At 47.7% G+C, this 21,564-nt stretch overlaps 1 protein-coding gene across 1 annotated transcript in view; it reads left to right on the top strand.

Annotated features, from left to right (window-relative positions):
* The window catches only part of LOC124042645 (CUB and sushi domain-containing protein 1-like), an 842,040-nt gene that overhangs the window by 551,621 nt on the left and 268,855 nt on the right, over positions 1–21,564 (top strand). The window contains 3 exon segments of the mRNA XM_046360721.1: positions 4,140–4,334; positions 15,711–15,827; positions 21,192–21,305. Of these exon segments, the coding sequence (XP_046216677.1) occupies positions 4,140–4,334; positions 15,711–15,827; positions 21,192–21,305 (426 nt within the window).

The following is a 21,564-nucleotide window of genomic DNA, read 5'->3' as shown; positions in this document are numbered from 1 at the left end:
TTACCAACAGTAACTAGACGGCCCATTAGCAACAGGTCTCAACAACATTACCAACAGTAACTAGACGGCCCGTTAGCAACAGGTCTCAACATTACCAACAGTAACTAGACGGCCCGTTAGCAACAGGTCTCAACAACATTACCAACAGTAACTAGACGGCACATTAGCAACAGGTCTCAACATTACCAACAGTAACTAGACGGCACATTAGCAACAGGTCTCAACATTACCAACAGTAACTAGACGGCCCGTTAGCAACAGGTCTCAACATTACCAACAGTAACTAGACGGCCCGTTAGCAACAGGTCTCAACAACATTACCAACAGTAACTAGACGGCCCGTTAGCAACAGGTCTCAACAACTTAGTCTTTGAACTGACCTTACTAGCGTTTACTGTTAAAGAGTGCAGGTTCAAATCTGATCGGTCATTCTGTGGTCATTATTTGTAGAAATTAAACATGCCATTTTACTTGTGCTTTATCAAGGTGAGGCCGTTAGATCTACATTCAACTAGGACATTAATCTCATGTTTATTTAAGTCTGATGTTTGACGTTGAAGAGCGGCTTGTTCCTCTGGTATATTTATAATCTATGCTTTTAGATCTGTGGTCCAGGGTCTCTCTCTCTCTCTATATATACACACACACACACACACACACACACACACACACACACACACACACACACACACACACACACACACACACACACACACACACACACACACACACACACACACACACACACACACACACACACACACACACACACACACACACACCTCACTCACTCACTCGGTTCTGGTCCAGGTCTCTCTCTCTCTCTCTATATATATATATGTACACACACACACACACACACACACACACACACACACACACACACACACACACACACACACACACACACACACACACACACACACACAACACACACACAACACACACACACACACACACTCAACAACACACCAACAGTCACTCACTCGGTTCTGGTCCAGGTCTCTCTCTCTCTCTCTATATATATATATTACACACACACACACACACACACACACACACACACACACACACACACACACACACACACACACACACACACACACACACACACACACACACACACACACACACACACACACACACCTCACTCACTCACTCGGTTCTGGTTCAGGGCTGAGACAGTTGTGTGTAGTCAGCAGAGCTTTGGACAGAGCGATGTCACTCTCAATAAGGTCCTTGCCCTGACTGTCTGTCTGTCTGTCTGTCTGTCTGTCTGTCTGTCTGTCTGTCTGTCTGTCTGTCTGTCTGTCTGTCTGTCTGTCTGTCTGTCTGTCTGTCTGTCTGTCTGTCTGTCTGTCTGTCTGTCTGTCTGTCTGTCTGTCTGTCTGTCTGTCTGTCTATTTGTCTTACTCCTTACCTTTTAGAGATGGGAGGGGAGGTAGGGGGAGAGAGGGAGGGAGAGGTGGAGATGAGAGGGGAGAGAGGGAGGGAGAGGTGGAGATGAGAGGGAGGGAGAGTTGGAGATGAGAGCAGGGAGAGGTGGAGATGAGAGGAGGGAGAGGTGGAGATGAGAGGAGGGAGAGGTGGAGATGAGAGGGAGGGAGAGGTGGAGATGAGAGGGAGGGAGAGGTGGAGATGAGAGGGGAGAGAGGGAGGGAGATGAGAGAGGGAGGGAGAGATGGAGATGAGAGGAGGGAGAGGTGGAGATGAGAGGAGGGAGAGGTGGAGATGAGAGGAGGGAGAGGTGGAGATGAGAGGGAGGGTCTGAGGTGGAGATGAGAGGGAGGGAGAGGTGGAGATGAGAGGGGAGAGAGGGAGGAGAGGTGGAGATGAGAGGGGAGAGAGGGAGGGAGAGGTGGAGATGAGAGGGGAGAGAGGTGGAGATTAGAGGAGGGAGAGAGGGAGGGAAGGTAGAGATGGTAGGGGGAGAGAGGGGAGAGGGAGGGAGGGGGAGATGAGAGGGGAGAGAGGGAGGGAGAGGTGGAGATGAGAGGGAGGGAGAGATGGAGATGAGAGGAGGGAGAGGTGGAGATGAGAGAGGGAGGGAGAGATGGAGATGAGAGGAGGGAGAGGTGGAGATGAGAGGAGGGAGAGGTGGAGATGAGAGGAGGGAGAGGTGGAGATGAGAGGGAGGGAGAGGTGGAGATGAGAGGGAGGGAGAGGTGGAGATGAGAGGGGAGAGAGGGAGGGAGAGGGAGATGAGAGGGGAGAGAGGGAGGGAGAGGTGGAGATGAGAGGGGAGAGAGGTGGAGATTAGAGGAGGGAGAGAGGGAGGGAAGGTAGAGATGGTAGGGGGAGAGAGGGAGGGAGAGGGGGAGATTATAGAGGGATGAGGGAGGGAGAGGTGGAGATGGTAGGGGGAGAGAAGGAGGGAGAGGGGGAGATTATTAAGGGATGAGGGAGGGAGAGGTGGAGATGAGAGGAGGGAGAGTTGGAGATTAGAGGGGAGAGAGGGAGGGAGAGATGGAGAGGGGAGTTAGGGGGAGAGATGCACAGAGAGGTGGAGATTGTAGGGGGAGAGAGGGGGAGATTATAGAGGAAGAGAGGGAGGGAGAGGTGGAGATGGTAGAGGGAGGGAGAGGGGGAGATGGTATGGGGAGAGAAGGAGGGAGGGGGGAGATTATAGAGGAAGAGAGGGAGGGAGAGGTGGAGATGGTAAGGAGGGAGAGGGGGACATTATAGATGAACAGAGGGAGGGAGAGGTGGAGATGGTAAGGAGGGAGAGGGGAGATGGTATGGGGAGAGAGGGAGGGAGAGGGGGAGATAGTATGGGGAGAGAGGGAGGGAGAGGGGGAGATGGTATGGGGAGAGAGGGAGGGAGAGGGAGATGGTAAGGAGGGAGAGGGGGACATTATAGATGAAGAGAGGGAGGGAGAGGTGGAGATGGTAAGGAGGGAGAGGTGGAGATGGTAAGGAGGGAGAGGGGAGATGGTATGGGGAGAGAGGGAGGGAGAGGGGGAGAGGGGGAGAGAGGGAGGGAGAGGGGGAGATGGTATGGGGAGAGAGGGAGGGAGAGGGGAGATGGTATGGGGAGAGAGGGAGGGAGAGGGGGAGATGGTAAGGAGGGAGAGGGGGACATTATAGATGACGAAAGGGAGGGAGAGGTGGAGATGGTAAGGAGGGAGAGGGGGAGAGAGGGAGGGAGAGGGGGAGATGGTATGGGGAGAGAGGGAGGGAGAGGGGGAGATGGTATGGGTAGAGAGGGAGGGAGAGGGGGAGATGGTATGGGTAGAGAGGGAGGGAGAGGGGGAGATGGTATGGGGAGAGAGGGAGGGAGAGGGGGAGATGGTATGGGTAGAGAGAGAGGGAGCTTTGGAGGGATTCCGTTTTTTTGCCTCCCTAGTCCTACCTCTTTCAGCCAAAGATGAGAGGGTACTGGCATATGAGAGAGAGATAGATTTGTTGGCTAGTTGATATTTAACTCTACATATTGTATTTCCTGTCTGATTTGTTGGCTAGTTGATATTTATCCCTACATATTTCCTGTCTGATTTGTTGGCTAGTTGATATTTAACCCTTCATATTTCCTGTCTGATTTGTTGGCTAGTTGATATTTAACCCTTCATATTTCCTGTCTGATTTGTTGGCTAGTTGATATTTAACTCTACATATTTTCTGTCTGATTTGTTGGCTAGTTGCTTGTGTGATTCTGTCTTTTGTACTTTTCTTTTCTGTTATTTTCTTACTGTTTTGGGTTCAGCCTGTTTCAGAAGTTTGACTGTAATAACCCTGTCTTTCTCAGTCTACAGAGGGTCATACTTTGAGCTGGTGTTTCTTATCTGAACCGGTCCAGCTTGACTAACTAACTCTTCCTCTTTCTCTCAATGCAGATATCCCTTGAAATCTAATTGTATATGCTTACCTAGTCTGATTAACAAATACTCTCTCTCTCTCTCTCTCTCTCTCTCTCTCTCTCTCTCTCTCTCTCTCTCTCTCTCTCTCTCTCTCTCTCTCTCTCTCTCTCTCTCTCTCTCTCTCTCTCTCTCTTCTCTCTCTCTCTCTCTCTCTCTCTCTCTCTCTCTCTCTCTCTCTCTCTCTCTCTCTCTCTCTCTCGTTCTCTCTCTCTCTCTCTCGTTCTCTCTTCTCTCTCTCTCTCGTTCTCTCTCTCTCTCTCTCTCTCTCTCTCTCTCTCTCAGAGAACCCTAGAGAGTCATGCTTTGAGCCGGGGGTGGTGAGGAACGGTACCAGGATTGGAGCTGACCTTAAGCTGGGCTCAACCACCACCTACTACTGTGATAGTGGATATACTCTGGAAGGAGAACCCACTCTGACCTGCGTCATGGGATCAGACAGCAAGCCCTCCTGGAACAAACAAAAACCAATCTGCATAGGTAACGTACCGAGAAGATAAATACAAAAACAAAATAGAGAAATCAATGAATAGGCCTAACTGAGTTAGAAAACATTGTCAAGGTAAAATTCAAACATCCTTTTGTAAACAGTTGTTTTTATTGAGTCACTTTATAAGTAAAAAATATTTTTTAAATGATAATAAGCCCCCCCCCAAGCCACTACAGCCCCGTCGAGCCACTACAGCCCAGTCAAGCCCCCCTCCAAGCCACTACAGCCCAGTCGAGCCCCCTCCAAGCCACTACAGCCCAGTCGAGCCCCCCAAGCCACTACAGCCCCGTCGAGCCCCTCCAAGCCACTACAGCCCCGTCGAGCCCCTCCAAGCCACTACAGCCCCATCGAGCCCCTCCAAGCCACTACAGCCCAGTTGAGCCCCCCTCCAAGCCACTACAGCACAGTCGAGCCCCCCTCCAAGCCACTACAGCCCAGTCGAGCCCCTCCAAGACACTACAGCCCAGTCGAGCCCCTCCAAGCCACTACAGCCCAGTCGAGCCCCTCCAAGCCACTACAGCCCAGTCGAGCCCCTCCAAGCCACTACAGCCCAGTCGAGCCCCTCCAAGCCACTACAGCCCCGTTGAGCCCCTCCAAGCTACTACAGCCCAGTCGAGCCCCCCCTCCAAGCCACTACAGCCCAGTCGAGCCCCCCCTCCAAGCCACTACAGCCCAGTCGAGCCCCTCCAAGCCACTACAGCCCAGTCGAGCACCCCCTCCAAGCCACTACAGCCCAGTCGAGCCCCCTCCAAGCCACTACAGCCCAGTCGAGCCCCTCCAAGCCACTACAGCCCAGTCGAGCCCCCCTCCAAGCCACTACAGCCCAGTCGAGCCCCTCCAAGCCACTACAGCCCAGTCGAGCCCCCCTCCATGCCACTACAGCTCCATCGAGCCCCCCTCCAAGCCACTACAGCCCCGTCGAGCCCCCCTCCAAGCCACTACAGCCCAGTCGAGCCCCCCAAGCCACTACAGCCCCGTCGAGCCCCCAAAGCCACTACAGCCCCGTCGAGCCCCTCCAAGCCACTACAGCCCCGTCGAGCCCCTCCAAGCCACTACAGCCCCGTCGAGCCCCTCCAAGCCACTACAGCCCAGTTGAGCCCCCCTCCAAGCCACTACAGCACAGTCGAGCCCCCCTCCAAGCCACTACAGCCCAGTCGAGCCCCTCCAAGACACTACAGCCCAGTCGAGCCCCTCCAAGCCACTACAGCCCAGTCGAGCCCCCACTCCAAGCCACCCCTCCACAGCCCAGTCGAGCCCCTCCAAGCCACTACAGCCCAGTCGAGCCCCTCCAAGCCACTACAGCCCAGTTGAGCCCCTCCAAGCTACTACAGCCCAGTCGAGCCCCCCTCCAAGCCACTACAGCCCAGTCGAGCCCCCCTCCAAGCCACTACAGCCCAGTCGAGCCCCTCCAAGCCACTACAGCCCAGTCGAGCCCCCCTCCAAGCCACTACAGCCCAGTCGAGCCCCTCCAAGCCACTACAGCCCAGTCGAGCCCCCCTCCAAGCCACTACAGCCCAGTCGAGCCCCTCCAAGCCACTACAGCCCAGTCGAGCCCCCTCCATGCCACTACAGCTCCATCGAGCCCCCCTCCAAGCCACTACAGCCCCGTCGAGCCCCCCTCCAAGCCACTACAGCCCAGTCGAGCCCCCCAAGCCACTACAGCCCCGTCGAGCCCCCCTCCAAGCCACTACAGCCCAGTCGAGCCCCCAAGCCACTACAGCCCCGTCGAGCCCCCCAAGCCACTACAGCCCCGTCGAGCCCCCCTCCAAGCCACTACAGCCCAGTCGAGCCCCCCTCCAAGCCACTACAGCCCAGTCGAGCCCCCAAGCCACTACAGCCCCGTCGAGCCTCCCCAAGCCACTACAGCCCCGTCGAGCCCCTCCAAGCCACTACAGCCCCGTCGAGCCCCCCCAAGCCACTACAGCCCAGTCGAGCCCCTCCAAGCCACTACAGCCCAGTCGAGCCCCTCCAAGCCAGTACAGGTGCAGGTTTGATTAATCGATTGGGAGCTGGCTCGTGACAGTGACTGGCCAGTTAGTGATAGCTATTTAACAGTCTGATGGCCTTGAGATAGAAGCTGTTTTTCCAGCTTTGATGCACCTGTACTGACCTTGTGGATGATAACGAGGTGAGCAGGCCGTGGCTCGGGTGATTGATGTCCTTGATGATCTTTATGACCTTCTTCTTGTGACATCGGGTGCTGTAGGTGCTCCTCTCTGCTGTCTCATGAAGTCCACCATCCACTCCTTTGTCTTGTTGACGTTGAGAGAGAAGTTATTTTCCTGGCTGCACTCCTCCAGGACCCTCACCGCCTCCCAGTAGGCCGTCTCGTCATCAGTGGTGGAAAAAGTACTCGAATCAAATCAAATTGTATTAATAGGTAGACCTTACAGTGAAGTGCTGACTTACAAGCCCTTAACCAACAGGTGTAGGTAGACCTTACAGTGAAGTGCTGACTTACAAGCCCTTAACCAACAGGTGTAGGTAGACCTTACAGTGAAGTGCTGACTTACAAGCCCTTAACCAACAGGTGTAAGTGTGAAGTGCTGACTTACAAGCCCTTAACCAACAGGTGTAGGTAGACCTTACAGTGAAGTGCTGACTTACAAGCCCTTACAGTGAAGTGCTTAACCAACAGGTGTAGGTAGACCTTACAGTGAAGTGGTGTAGGTAGACTGAAGTGCTTACAAGCCCTAACCAACAGGTGTAGGTAGACTTAACCAACAGGTGTAGGTAGACCTTACAGTGAAGTGCTGACTTACAAGCCCTTAACCAACAGGTGTAGGTAGACCTTACAGTGAAGTGCTGACTTACAAGCCCTTAACCAACAGGTGTAGGTAGACCTTACAGTGAAGTGCTGACTTACAAGCCCTTAGTGAAGTGCTGACCTTAACCAACAGGTGTAGGTAGACCTTACAGTGAAGTGCTGACTTACAAGCCCTTAACCAACAGGTGTAGGTAGACCTTACAGTGAAGTGCTGACTTACAAGCCCTTAACCAACAGGTGTAGGTAGACCTTACAGTGAAGTGCTGAGGGTGTAGGTAGACCTTACAGTGAAGTGCTGACTTACAAGCCCTTAACCAACAGGTGTAGGTAGACCTTACAGTGAAGTGCTGACTTACAAGCCCTTAACCAACAGGTGTAGGTAGACCTTACAGTGAAGTGCTGACTTACAAGCCCTTAACCAACAGGTGTAGGTAGACCTTTACAGTGAAGTGCTGAAGTTGACTTACAAGCCCTTAACCAACAGGTGTAGGTAGACCTTACAGTGAAGTGCTGACTTACAAGAACCAACAGGTGCTGACTTACAGTGAAGTGCTGACTTACAAGCCCTTAACCAACAGGTGTAGGTAGACCTTACAGTGAAGTGCTGACTTACAAGCCCTTAACCAACAGGTGTAGGACCTTACAGTGAAGTGCTGACTTACAAGCCCTTAACCAACAGGTGAGACCTTACAGTGAAGTGCTGACTTACAAGCCCTTAACCAACAGGTGTAACCTTAGGTGTAGGTAGACCTTACAGTGAAGTGCTGACTTACAAGCCCTTAACCAACAGGTGTAGGTAGACCTTACAGTGAAGTGCTGACTTACAAGCCCTTAACCAACAGGTGTAGGACCTTACAGTGAAGTGCTGACTTACAAGCCCTTAACCAACAGGTGTAGGTAGACCTTACAGTGAAGTGACTTACAAGCCCTTAACCAACAGGTGTAGGTAGACCTTACAGTGAAGTGCTGACTTACAAGCCCTTAACCAACAGGTGTAGGTAGACCTTACAGTGAAGTGCTGACTTACAAGCCCTTAACCAACAGGTTACCTTAGTGAAGTGCTGACTTACAAGCCCTTAACCAACAGGTGTAGGTAGACCTTACAGTGAAGTGCCTTACTTAACCAACAGGTGTAGGTAGACCTTACAGTGAAGTGCTGAGTGAAGTGCTGACTTACAAGCCCTTAACCAACAGGTGTAGGTAGACCTTACAGTGAAGTGCTGACTTAACCAACAGGTGTAGGTAGCCCTTAACAAGCCCTTAACCAACAGGTGTAGGTAGACCTTACAGTGAAGTGCTGACTTACAAGCCCTTAACCAACAGGTGTAGGTAGACCTTACAGTGAAGTGACTTACAAGCCCTTAACCAACAGGTGTAGGTAGACCTTAACTGTAGGTAGACCTTACAGTGAAGTGCCTTACAAGCCCTTAACCAACAGGTGTAGGTAGACCTTACAGTGAAGTGCTGACTTACAAGCCCTTAACCAACAGGTGTAGGTAGACCTTACAGTGAAGTGCTGACTTACAAGCCCTTAACCAACAGGTGTAGGTAGACCTTACAGTGAAGTGCTGACTTACAAGAACCAACAGGTGTAGGTAGACCTTACAGTGAAGTGCTGACTTACAAGCCCTTAACCAACAGGTGTAGGTAGACCTTACAGTGAAGTGCCTTACAAGCCCTTGCTGAACCCTTAACCAACAGGTGTAGGTAGACCTTACAGTGAAGTGCTGACTTACAAGCCCTTAACCAACAGGTGTAGGTAGACCTTACAGTGAAGTGCTGAACCCTTAACAGGTGTAGGTAGACCTTACAGTGAAGTGCTGACTTACAAGCCCTTAACCAACAGGTGTAGGTAGACCTTACAGTGAAGTGCTGACTTACAAGCCCCAAACCAACAGGTGTAGGTAGACCTTACAGTGAAGTGCTGACTTACAAGCCCTTAACCAACAGGTGTAGGTAGACCTTACAGTGAAGTGCTGACTTACAAGCCCTTAACCAACAGGTGTAGGTAGACCTTACAGTGAAGTGCTGACTTACAAGCCCTTAACCAACAGGTTACAAGTGAAGTGCCTTACAAGCCCTTAACCAACAGGTGTAGGTAGACCTTACAGTGAAGTGCTGACTTACAAGCCCTTAACCAACAGGTGTAGGTAGACCTTACAGTGAAGTGCTGACTTACCCTTAACCAACAGGTGTAACTTACAAGCCCCAACCAACAGGTGTAGGTAGACCTTACAGTGAAGTGCTGAACCAACCAACAGGTGTAGGTAGACCTTACAGTGAAGTGCTGACTTACAAGCCCTTAACCAACAGGTGTAGGTAGACCTTACAGTGAAGTGCTGACTTACAAGCCCTTAACCAACAGGTGTAGGTAGACCTTACAGTGAAGTGCTGACTTACAAGCCCTTAACCAACAGGTGTAGGTAGACCTTACAGTGAAGTGCTGACTTACAAGCCCTTAACCAACAGGTGTAGGTAGACCTTACAGTGAAGTGCTGACTTACAAGCCCTTAACCAACAGGTGTAGGTAGACCTTACAGTGAAGTGCTGACTTACAAGAACCTTAACCTTACAAGCCCTTAACCAACAGGTGTAGGTAGACCTTACAGTGAAGTGCTGACTTACAAGCCCTTAACCAACAGGTGTAGGTAGACCTTACAGTGAAGTGCTGACTTACAAGCCCTTAACCAACAGGTGTAGGTAGACCTTACAGTGAAGTGCTGACTTACAAGCCCTTAACCAACAGGTGTAGGTAGACCTTACAGTGAAGTGCTGACTTACAAGCCCTTAACCAACAGGTGTAGGTAGACCTTACAGTGAAGTGCTGACTTACAAGCCCTTAACCAACAGGTGTAGTAGACCTTACAGTGAAGTGCTGACTTACAAGCCCTTAACCAACAGGTGTAGGTAGACCTTACAGTGAAGTGCTGACTTACAAGCCCTTAACCAACAATGCAGTTTTAAAAAATACAGATAAGAATAAGAAATAAAAGTTACAAGAAATTAAAGAGCAGCAGTAAAATAACAATAGTGAGGCTATATACAGGGGGTACAGAGTCAATGTGGAGGCTATATACAGGGGGTACCGGTACAGAGTCAATGTGGAGACTATATACAGGGGGTACTGGTACAGAGTCAATGTGGAGGCTATATACAGTGGGGTACCGGAACACAGTCAATGTGGAGGCTATATACAGGGGGTACTGGTACAGAGTCAATGTGGAGACTATATACAGGGGGGTACTGGTACAGAGTCAATGTGGAGGCTATATACAGGGGGGTACTGGTACAGAGTCAATGTGGAGGCTATATACAGTGGGGTACCGGAACACAGTCAATGTGGAGGCTATATACAGGGGGGTACTGGTACAGAGTCAATGTGGAGACTATATACAGGGGGGTACTGGTACAGAGTCAATGTGGAGGCTATATACAGGGGGGTACTGGTACAGAGTCAATGTGGAGGCTATATACAGGGTGTACCGGTACAGAGTCAATGTGGAGGCTATATACAGGGGTACCGGTACAGAGTCAATGTGGAGGCTATATACAGGGTGTACCGGTACAGAGTCAATGTGGAGGCTATATACAGGGGTACTGGTACAGAGTCAATGAGTGGTACAGAGTCAATGTGGAGACTATATACAGTGGGTACTGGTACAGAGTCAATGTGGAGACTATATACAGGGGGTACTGGTACAGAGTCAATGTGGAGACTATATACAGTGGGTACTGGTACAGAGTCAATGTGGAGACTATATACAGGGGGTACTGGTACAGAGTCAATGTGGAGGCTATATACAGGGGGTACTGGTACAGAGTCAATGTGGAGACTATATACAGGGGGGTACTGGTACAGAGTCAATGTGGAGACTATATACAGTGGGGTACTGGTACAGAGTCAATGTGGAGGCTATATACAGGGGGGTACTGGTACAGAGTCAATGTGGAGACTATATACAGGGGGTACTGGTACAGAGTCAATGTGGAGGCTATATACAGTGGGTACTGGTACAGAGTCAATGTGGAGACTATATACAGTGGGGTACTGGTACAGAGTCAATGTGGAGACTATATACAGTGGGGTACTGGTACAGAGTCAATGTGGAGACTAATACAGGGGGTACTGGTACAGAGTCAATGTGGAGACTATATACAGTGGGGTACTGGTACAGAGTCAATGTGGAGGCTATATACAGGGGGTACTGGTACAGAGTCAATGTGGAGACTATATACAGTGGGGTACTGGTACAGAGTCAATGTGGAGACTATATACAGGGGGTACTGGTACAGAGTCAATGTGGAGGCTATATACAGGGGGTACTGGTACAGAGTCAATGTGGAGGCTATATACAGGGGGTACTGGTACAGAGTCAATGTGGAGACTATATACAGTGGGGTACTGGTACAGAGTCAATGTGGAGACTATATACAGGGGGTACTGGTACAGAGTCACCGGTTAGTTGAGGTAATATGTACATGAAGATAGAGTTATTAAAGTGACTATGCATTATTAAAGTGACTATGCATAGATGATAACAACAGAGAGTAGCAGCGGTGTAAAAGGTGGAATGCCAATAGCCATTTGATTAGCTTTTCAGGAGTTCTTTGGATTGGAGGTAGGAGCTGTTTAGAAGCCTCTTGGACCTAGACATGGCGCTCCAGTACCGCTTGTTATGCGGAAGCAAAGAGAACAGTCTATGACTAGGGTGGCTGGAGTCTTTGACAATTTTTAGGATCTTCATTTAACAATGTTAAAGAGGTTCTGGATGGCAGGAAGCTTGGCCCCAGTAATGTACTGGGCCTTTCGCACTACCCTCTGTAAGTGCCTTGTGGTTGGAGGCCGAGCAGCTGACATACTTGGCAGTGATGCAACCAGTCAGGATGCTCTCGATGGTGTAGCTGTAGAACCTTTTGAGGACTCATGCCCCTCTCTTGAGGGGGAATAGTTGTTGTTGTGCCCTCTTCACAACTGTCTTGGTGTGCTTGGACCATGTTAGTTTGTTGGTGATGTGGACACCTAGGAACTTGAAGCTCTTAACCTGCACCACTGCAGCCCTGTCGATGATAATGGGGGCATGCTCTGTTCTCTTTTTCTTGTAGTCCACAATCATCTCCTTTGTCTTTATCACGTTGAGGGAGAGGTTGTTGTCCTAGCACCACACGGATAGGTCTCTGACCTCCTCCCTATAGGCTGTCTTGTCGTTGTAGGTGGTTAGGGTTGTGTACTCAGTCCCCTCCTGTTGTGTCATCGGCAAACTTAATGATGGTGTTGGAGTTGTTCCTGACCGTGCAGTCATGAGTGAACAGGGAGTACAGTAGGGGACTGAGTACGCACCCCTGTGGGGCCACCTTGTTGAGGATCAGCGTGCAGATGTGTCGTTACCTACCCTTACCACCTGGGGCGGACCATTATTATTATTGATAAGCTTTGAGGGCACTACGGTGTTGAACGCTGAGCTGTAGTCAATGAATAGCATTCTCACATATGTGTTCCTTTTGTCCAGGTGGGAAAGGGCAGTGTGGAATGCAATAGAGATTGTATCATCTTTGCATCTGTTGGGGCAGTATGCAAATTGGAGTGGGTCTAGGGTTTCTGGGATGATGATGTTGATGTGAGCCTTGACTAGCCTATGAAAGCACTTCATGGCTACAGACGTGAGTGCTACGGGTCAGTAATCATTTAGGCAGGTTACCGTAGTGTTCTTGGGCACAGGGACTATGGTGGTCCGCTTAAAACACGTTGGTATTACAGACTCGGACAGGGAGAGGTTGAAAATGTCAGTGAAGACACTTGCCAGTTGGTCAGCGTATGCTCGCAGTACACATCCTGGTAATCCTGCGGCCTTGTGAATGTCGACCTGTTGACTGCGGAGAGCGTGATCACACAGTCTACTGGAACAGCTGGTGCTATCATGCATGTTTCAGTGTTATTTGCCTCGAAGCGAGCATAGAGCATAGAAGTAGTTTAGCTCGTCTGGTAGGCTCGTGTCCCTGGGCAGCTCTTGGCTGTGCTTCCCTTTGTAGTCTGTAATGGTTTGCATGCCCTGCCACACCCGACGACTGTCAGAGCTGTTGTAGTATGATTTGATCTTAGTCCTGTATTGATGCTTTGCCTGTTTGATGGTTCTTCGGAGGGCATAGAGGGCTTTCTTATAAGCTTCTGGGTTAGAAGTCCCACTCCTTGAAAGCGGCAGCTCTAGCCTTTAGCTCAGTGTTGATGTTGCCTGTAATCCATGGCTTCTGGTTGGGGTATGTAGGTATGTACGTACAGTCACTGTGGGGACGACATCATTGATACACTTATTGATGCCAATGACTGATGTGGTAAACTCCTCAATGCCATCGGAGGAATCCCAGAACATATTCCAGTCTGTGCAAAACAGTCCTGTAGTTTAGCATCTGCTTCATTTCACCACTTTTTTATTGATCTTGTCACTGGTGCTTCCTGCTTAAATATTTTGCTTGGAAGCAGGAATCAGGAGGATAACATTTTGGTCAGATTTTGCCAAATGGAGGGCGAGGGAGAGCTTTGTATGTGTCTCTGTGTGTGGAGTAAAGGTGGTCCAGAGTTATTTTCCCTCTGGTTGCGCATTTAATATGCTGATAGATATTTTGTAAAATGGACTTAATGCAACCGCTGTGTCAAACTTTACGGAAAAACGCACACCATGCATTAATCTGAGTACAATACACACACATCTAAAAAGTAAAAGAAGGGAATTAAGAAATATAAAAATTTGATTAATTGTTCAGCAGTCTTATGGCTTGGGGGTAGAAGCTGTTATGGAGCCTTTTGGACCTAGACTTGACGCTCCGGTACCGCTTGCTGTGTGGTAGCAAAGGGAACAGTCCAGGACTTGGGTGACTGGACTCTGACAATTTGTTGGGCCTTCCTCTGACACCGCCTAGTATATAGACACAAAAACAAGCCATATAGATACCCGCCATGCTGTGGAGTCAACAAAGTCAGAAATATCATTACAAATATGCACTTACCTTTGATGATCATCAGAATGCACTCCCTGGAATCCCAGTTCCACAATAAATGTTTGTTTTGTTTGAAAAAGTCCATCATTTATGTCCAAATACATCCTTTTTGTTTGCGTGTTTAGTTCACAAATCAATATTCACAAGTCTAAAAGTCTAAAAGTTCCGTTACAGTCCGTAGAAACATGTCAAACGAAGTATAGAATCAATCTTTAGGATGTTTTTAATAAATATCTTCAATAATGTTTCAACCGGAGAATTCCTTTTGTCTTTAGAAATGCAATGTAACGCATCTACCTCTCACGGGAGTGCGCGAGAATGAGCTCATGACCTCTTACACAATCAGCTCTCATTCTCTCCTCCTTCACTGTAGAAGCCTCAAACAAGGTTCTAAAGACTGTTGACATCTAATGGAAGCCTTAGGAAGTGCAATCGGACAAAATTTACACTCTCTGGGACAAGGGCAAAGAGTTGAAAAACTACAACGCTCACATTTCCCCCTGGCTGTATTTGTCTTGCCATCATTCAAACCGTTTTAGAAACTTCAGATTCAGGTTTCTATCTATTGTTTGTTGTTGTTGAATTTTTACCCCTTTTGCTTCCCAATTTCATGGTGTCCAATTGTTGTCATAGCTACTATCTTGTCTCATCACTACAACTCCCATACGGGCTCGGGAGAGACGAAGGTCAAAAGTCATGCGTCCTCCAATACACAACCCAACCAGCCGCACTGCTTCTTAACACAGCGCGCATCCAACCCGGAAGCCAGCCGCACCAATGTGTCAGAGGAAACACAGTGCACCTGGCAACCTTGGTTAGTGTGCACTGCGCCTGGCCCGCCACAGGAGTCGCTGGTGCGCGATGAGACAAGGATATCCCTTCCGGCCAAACCCGGACGATGCTAGGCCAATTCTGCATCTCCCCACGGACTTCCCAGTTGATGCCGGTTACAACAGAGCCAGGGAGCGAACCTAGAGTCTCTGGTGGCACAGATGGCGCTGCAGTACAGCGCCCTTAACCACTGCCCCACCCAGGAGGCCCTTATCCAAATATACTAATAATATGCATATCTTAGCTTCTGGGCCTGAGTAGCAGGCAGTTTACTCTGGGCACCTTATTCATCCAAGCTACTCAATACTGCCCCCCAGCCATAAGATGTTAAGATTTGACAGGTCTTCAACTGGTCTATTCATCAAAACCCAGTCCTTTCGAGCCACCTTCGCCCATAATTCTGGTTGTGAAAATAGCTGAAATATTTCTGACACACCCCTGAACCTATAAAGCACTTGGATTTATGTTTGATTTATTAAAATAGATCCCTTGGTATTACACTGTCTATCTAGCATGAGAGAGAGAGGGTTCAAGCCTCATCTCTCCAGGCTAACCCCGAGAGACACTTAGAAAACATTGCAATTTCACTCCAGCACACACCAGGGACACACAGCCGCCAAGAAGCCCAGTCGGCAACAGACAAGAAAAGTAATTTAACAACGATGGTGGAAGAAAAAGAGAGAAATTGAATATCTCTGTCACATCTCTTTCCATTCCCTCTTGTCTGTTTCTCTCTCTCTCTCACTCCCTCTCTCTCTCTCTCTCTCCATCCTTCTAGCTCTGTGTGGAGGGCAGTATTCTGGGCTGGAGGGTGTGGTCTTGTCTCCCGGTTACCCAGGCAACTACAGCAGCGCCCGGACATGTCTGTACTCGGTGGTCGTGCCCAAAGACTACGGTGACTATGGCTACAACACACAATGTATCCTTCACTCCTGGATAGAAGTTGACCTTAGGTACAGATCTAGGATCAGCGTAACCCCTCCGTAATCTAATGTGATCCGTTGAAAGGGTAAAATACAAATCTGACTTGAGATCAACTTCTCGGGACACTATGAGACATGTTAATATCCTCTGTGTGTCTCTGTCTCAACACTCAGGAACAGTGTCTTTACATAGCGTCTGGCTATCTCTCCATGCACCTCACACCATCTCTCTCTCTCTCTCTCTCTCTCTCTCTCTCTCTCACACACACCATCACTCCCTTTACACAGCGTCTGGCAATCTCTCCATGCACCTCACACCATCTCTCTCTCTCTCTCTCTTTCTCTCTCTCTCTCTCTCTCTCTCTCTCTCACACCATCTCTCTCTCTCACACACACACACACCATCACTCACACTCACCCCCTGTGATGGACTGCAGTGAAGTGTGGGCGTCTGAACACTCTCACAGAAGGAAGAACACAACATGCATTCCAAATGGAACCCTATTCCCTATATAGTGCCCTACTTTAGACCACAGCCCTATGGAACCCTATTCCCTATATAGTGCACTACTTTAGACCAGGGCCCTATTCCCTATATAGTGCCCTACTTTAAACCAGGGCCCTATGGAACCCTATTCCCTATATAGTGCCCTACTTTAGACCAGAGCCCTATGGAACCCTATTCCCTATATAGTACACTACTTTAGACCAGAGCCCTATTCCCTATATAGTGCCCTACTTTAGACCAGAGCTCTGTCTGTCTGTCTGTCTGTCTGTCTGTCTGTCTGTCTGTCTGTCTGTCTGTCTGTCTGTCTGTCTGTCTGTCTGTCTGTCTGTCTGTCTGTCTGTCTGTCTGTCTGTCTGTCTGTCTGTCAGTCTGTCTGTCTGTCTGTCTGTCTGTCTGTCTGTCTGTCTGTCTGTCTGTCTGTCTGTCTGTCTGTCTGTCTGTCTGTCTGTCTGTCTGTCTGTCTGTCTGTCTGAGAGATCTGTCAGAATTGCAGACAGAAAGACAGACAGACATTCTTCATTGTAACCACAATATCACAAATAATTGAACACAGACAACATGAGCAGATTAACTTGGTCAAAACATTTCTTCATTAATAAAAAGACAATCAGAAATCAATTATAATAATATAATAAATAATATATGCCATTTAGCAGACGCTTTTATCCAAAGCGACTTACAGTCATGTGTGCATACATTCTACGTATGGGTGGTCCCGGGGATTGAACCCACTACCCTGGCATTACAAGCGCCATGCTCTACCAACTGAGCTACAGAAGGACCACTATACTACTTATTCATGTAGATCCAAAGCCAGGAATGAGTGTGTCACACTCAAAATAGCTTGATGTTGATAAAAAGTCTGCTAAATAGGCCAATCCGAAACGAATATTGTCTAAATAAACTAGTACATTTCATAAATAAAACAAACACAATCTGCCACCATCTACCACAAGTGTTTCAGCTTTAAACATTTAATTGAGGAACCACTGTGCGTACCCTCTCCCCGGCCTCTCCTTCCTCATCTCTCTCAGAGGGTACAGGGTGATAATGAGTTTTTGCATTTGGCCAGTCTAATGACGGAGGATGAAGCAAAAATGGTTCCTTATCTCCTAAATAATGCACCTTATGGTCCATGATCAGGAGTAGTGTACTATATAGGGAATAGGGTTCTATAGGGCTCTGGTCTAAAGTAGTGTACTATATAGGGAATAGGGTTCTATAGGGCTCTGGTCTAAAGTAGTGCACTATATAGGGAATAGGGTTCTATAGGGCTCTGGTCTAAAATAGTGCACTATATAGGGAATAGGGTTCTATAGGGCTCTGGTCTAAAGTAGCGTACTATATAGGGAATAGGGTTCTATAGGGCTCTGGTCTAAAGTAGTGCACTATATATAGGGAATAGGGTTCTATAGGGCTCTGGTCTAAAGTAGTGTACTATATAGGGAATAGGGTTCTATAGGGCTCTGGTCTAAAGTAGTGTACTATATAGGGAATAGGGTTCTATAGGGCTCTGGTCTAAAGTAGTGCACTATATATAGGGAATAGGGTTCTATAGGGCTCTGGTCTAAAGTAGTGTACTATATAGGGAATAGGGTTCTATAGGGCTCTGGTCTAAAGTAGTGTACTATATAGGGAATAGGGTTCTATAGGGCTCTGGTCTAAAGTAGTGTACTATATAGGGAATAGGGTTCTATAGGGCTCTGGTCTAAAGTAGTGCACTATATAGGGAATAGGGTTCTATAGGGCTCTGGTCTAAAGTAGTGCACTATATAGGGAATAGGGTTCTATAGGGCTCTGGTCTAAAGTAGTGTACTATATAGGGAATAGGGTTCTATAGGCCTCTGGTCTAAAGTAGTGTACTATATAGGGAATAGGGTTCTATAGGGCTCTGGTCTAAAGTAGTGTACTATATAGGGAATAGGGTTCTATAGGCCTCTGGTCTAAAGTAGTGTACTATATAGGGAATAGGGTTCTATAGGGCTCTGGGCTCTATAGTAGTGCACTATATAGGGAATAGGGTTCTATAGGCCTCTGGGCTCTAAAGTAGTGTACTATATAGGGAATAGGGTTCTATAGGGCTCTGGTCTAAAGTAGTGTACTATATAGGGAATAGGGTTCTATAGGCCTCTGGTCTAAAGTAGTGTACTATATAGGGAATAGGGTTCTATAGGGCTCTGGTCTAAAGTAGTGTACTATATAGGGAATAGGGTTCTATAGGCCTCTGGTCTAAAGTAGTGTACTATATAGGGAATAGGGTTCTATAGGGCTCTGGGCTCTATAGTAGTGCACTATATAGGGAATAGGGTTCTATAGGCCTCTGGGCTCTAAAGTAGTGTACTATATAGGGAATAGGGTTCTATAGGGCTCTGGGCTCTATAGTAGTGCACTATATAGGGAATAGGGTTCCATAGGGCTCTGGTCTAAAGTAGTGTACTATATAGGGAATAGTGTTCTATAGGGCTCTGGTCTAAAGTAGTGTACTATATAGGGAATAGGGTTCTATAGGGCTCTGGGCTCTAAAGTAGTGTACTATATATGGAATAGGGTTCTATAGGGCCCTGGTCTAAAGTAGTGCACTATATAGGGAATAGGGTGCCATAGGCCTCTGGTCTAAAGTAGTGTACTATATAGGGAATAGGGTGCCATAGGCCTCTGGTCTAAAGTAGTGTACTATATAGGGAATAGGGTGCCATAGGCCTCTGGTCTAAAGTAGTGTACTATATAGGGAATAGGGTGCCATAGGCCTCTGGTCTAAAGTAGTGTACTATATAGGGAATAGGGTTCTATAGGGCTCTGGGCTCTAAAGAAGTGTACTATATAGGGAATAGGGTGCCATATGCCTCTGGTCTAAAGTAGTGCACTATATAGGGAATAGGGTTCTATAGGGCTCTGGGCTCTAAAGTAGTGTACTATATAGGGAATAGGGTTCTATAGGCCTCTGGTCTAAAGTAGTGTACTATATAGGGAATAGGGTGCCATAGGCCTCTGGTCTAAAGTAGTGTACTATATAGGGAATAGGGTTCTATAGGGCTCTGGGCTCTAAAGTAGTGTACTATATAGGGAATAGGGTGCCATAGGCCTCTGGTCTAAAGTAGTGCACTATATAGGGAATAGGGTTCTATAGGGCTCTGGGCTCTAAAGTAGTGTACTATATAGGGAATAGGGTTCTATAGGCCTCTGGTCTAAAGTAGTGTACTATATAGGGAATAGGGTGCCATAGGCCTCTGGTCTAAAGTAGTGCACTATATAGGGAATAGGGTTCTATAGGGCTCTAGGCTCTAAAGTAGTGTACTATATAGGGAATAGGGTTCTATAGGGCTCTGGGCTCTAAAGTAGTGCACTATATAGGGAATAGGGTGCCATAGGGCTCTGGGCTAAAGTAGTGTACTATATAGGGAATAGTGTTCTATAGGGCTCTGGTCTAAAGTAGTGTACTATATAGGGAATAGGGTTCTATAGGGCTCTGGGCTCTAAAGTAGTGTACTATATATGGAATAGGGTTCTATAGGGCTCTGGTCTAAAGTATTGCACTATATAGGGAATAGGGTTCTATAGGGCTCTGGGCTCTAAAGTAGTGTACTATATATGGAATAGGGTTCTATAGTGCTCTGGGCTCTAAAGTAGTGCACTATATAGATGAGTCATGTGTAGATTAGTCATGCTTCTGTTGAGATGAGTCATGTTTCTGTCTGAGTCTCATTTCTATCTAGATGAGTCATGATTCGATGAGTCATGTTTCAATCTAGATGAGTCATGTTTCCATCTATATGAGTTATGTTTTTGTCTAGATGAGTCATGTTTCTATCTAGATCAGTCATGTTTCAATGAGTCATGTTTCTGTCTAGATGAGTCATGTGTAGATCAGTCATGTTTCTGTCTAGATGAGTCATGTGTAGATCAGTCATGTTTCTGTCTAGATGAGTCATGTTTCTATCTAGATGAATCACGTTTCTATCTAGATGAGTCACGTTTCTATCTAGATGAGTCATGTTTCTATCTAGATGAGTCACGTTTCTATCTAGATGAGTCACGTTTCTATCTAGATGAGTCATGTTTCTGTCTAGATGAGTCATGTTTCTATCTAGATGAGTCATGTTTCTATCTAGATGAGTAATTTTCTGTCTAGATGAGTCATGTCTTGATGAGTCATGTTTCTATCTAGATGAGCCATGTTTCGATGAGTCATGTTTCTATCTAGATGAGTCATGTTTCTGTCTAGATGAGTCATGTTTCTATCTAGATGAATCATGTTTCTGTCAAGATGAGTCATGTTTCTATCTAGATGAGTCATGTTTCTGTCTAGATGAGTCATGTTTCTATCTAGATGAGTCATGTTTCTGTCTAGATGAGTCATGTTTTTATCTAGATGAGTTATGTTTCTGTCTATGAGTCTCATTTCTACCTAGATGACCCAGATCACTACGTATCCATCTACAGCTCCTGCTCTGTCTGTCTGTCTGTCTGTCTGTCTGTCTGTCTGTCTGTCTGTCTGTCTGTCTGTCTGTCTGTCTGTCTGTCTGTCTGTCTGTCTGTCTGTCTGTCTGTCTGTCTGTCTGTCTGTCTGTCTGTCTGTCTGTCTGTCTGTCTGTCTGTCTGTCTGTCTGTCTGTCTGTCTGTCTGTCTGTCTGTCTGTCTGTCTGTCTGTCTGTCTCAGCATATTGCTTTCATCCATCTATTCAACCTTTGGTGATCTTAGCAATCTCCTAAGGTGTTGAAATGTCAATGTATCAATATTGAGTTTCCTATGATGGTATAATTTGAAACAAGTATTTTATAATTGCATAACATTTAACTTCCTGTTTTCATTCTTCTCTGTCTTCTTCAGTGGTGTTCAGCCAGTTTGCGTTCTTCCAGACGGCTCTGAATGACGTGGTGGAAATCTACGACGGAGCAACGCAGCATTCCAGAGTCCTCAGTTCCCTGTCTGGGACACACACAGGTACACACACGCAGGTACACACACAGGTACACACACAGGTACACACACAGGTACACACACAGGTACACACACACAGGTACACACACACAGGTACACACGCAGGTACACACACAGGTACACACCCAGGTACACACACACAGGTACACACACACAGGTACACACACACAGGTACACACACAGGTACACACACACAGGTACACACACACAGGTACACACGCAGGTACACACACATGTACACACACACAGGTACACACACACA

The sequence above is a fragment of the Oncorhynchus gorbuscha genome, linkage group LG09, assembly GCF_021184085.1.
Source record: "Oncorhynchus gorbuscha isolate QuinsamMale2020 ecotype Even-year linkage group LG09, OgorEven_v1.0, whole genome shotgun sequence".
In the NCBI taxonomy this organism is placed as follows: Eukaryota; Metazoa; Chordata; class Actinopteri; order Salmoniformes; family Salmonidae; genus Oncorhynchus; species Oncorhynchus gorbuscha.
The sequence above is the reverse complement of the archived record's forward strand: the minus strand, read 5'-3'. Positions and strand labels throughout refer to the sequence as shown.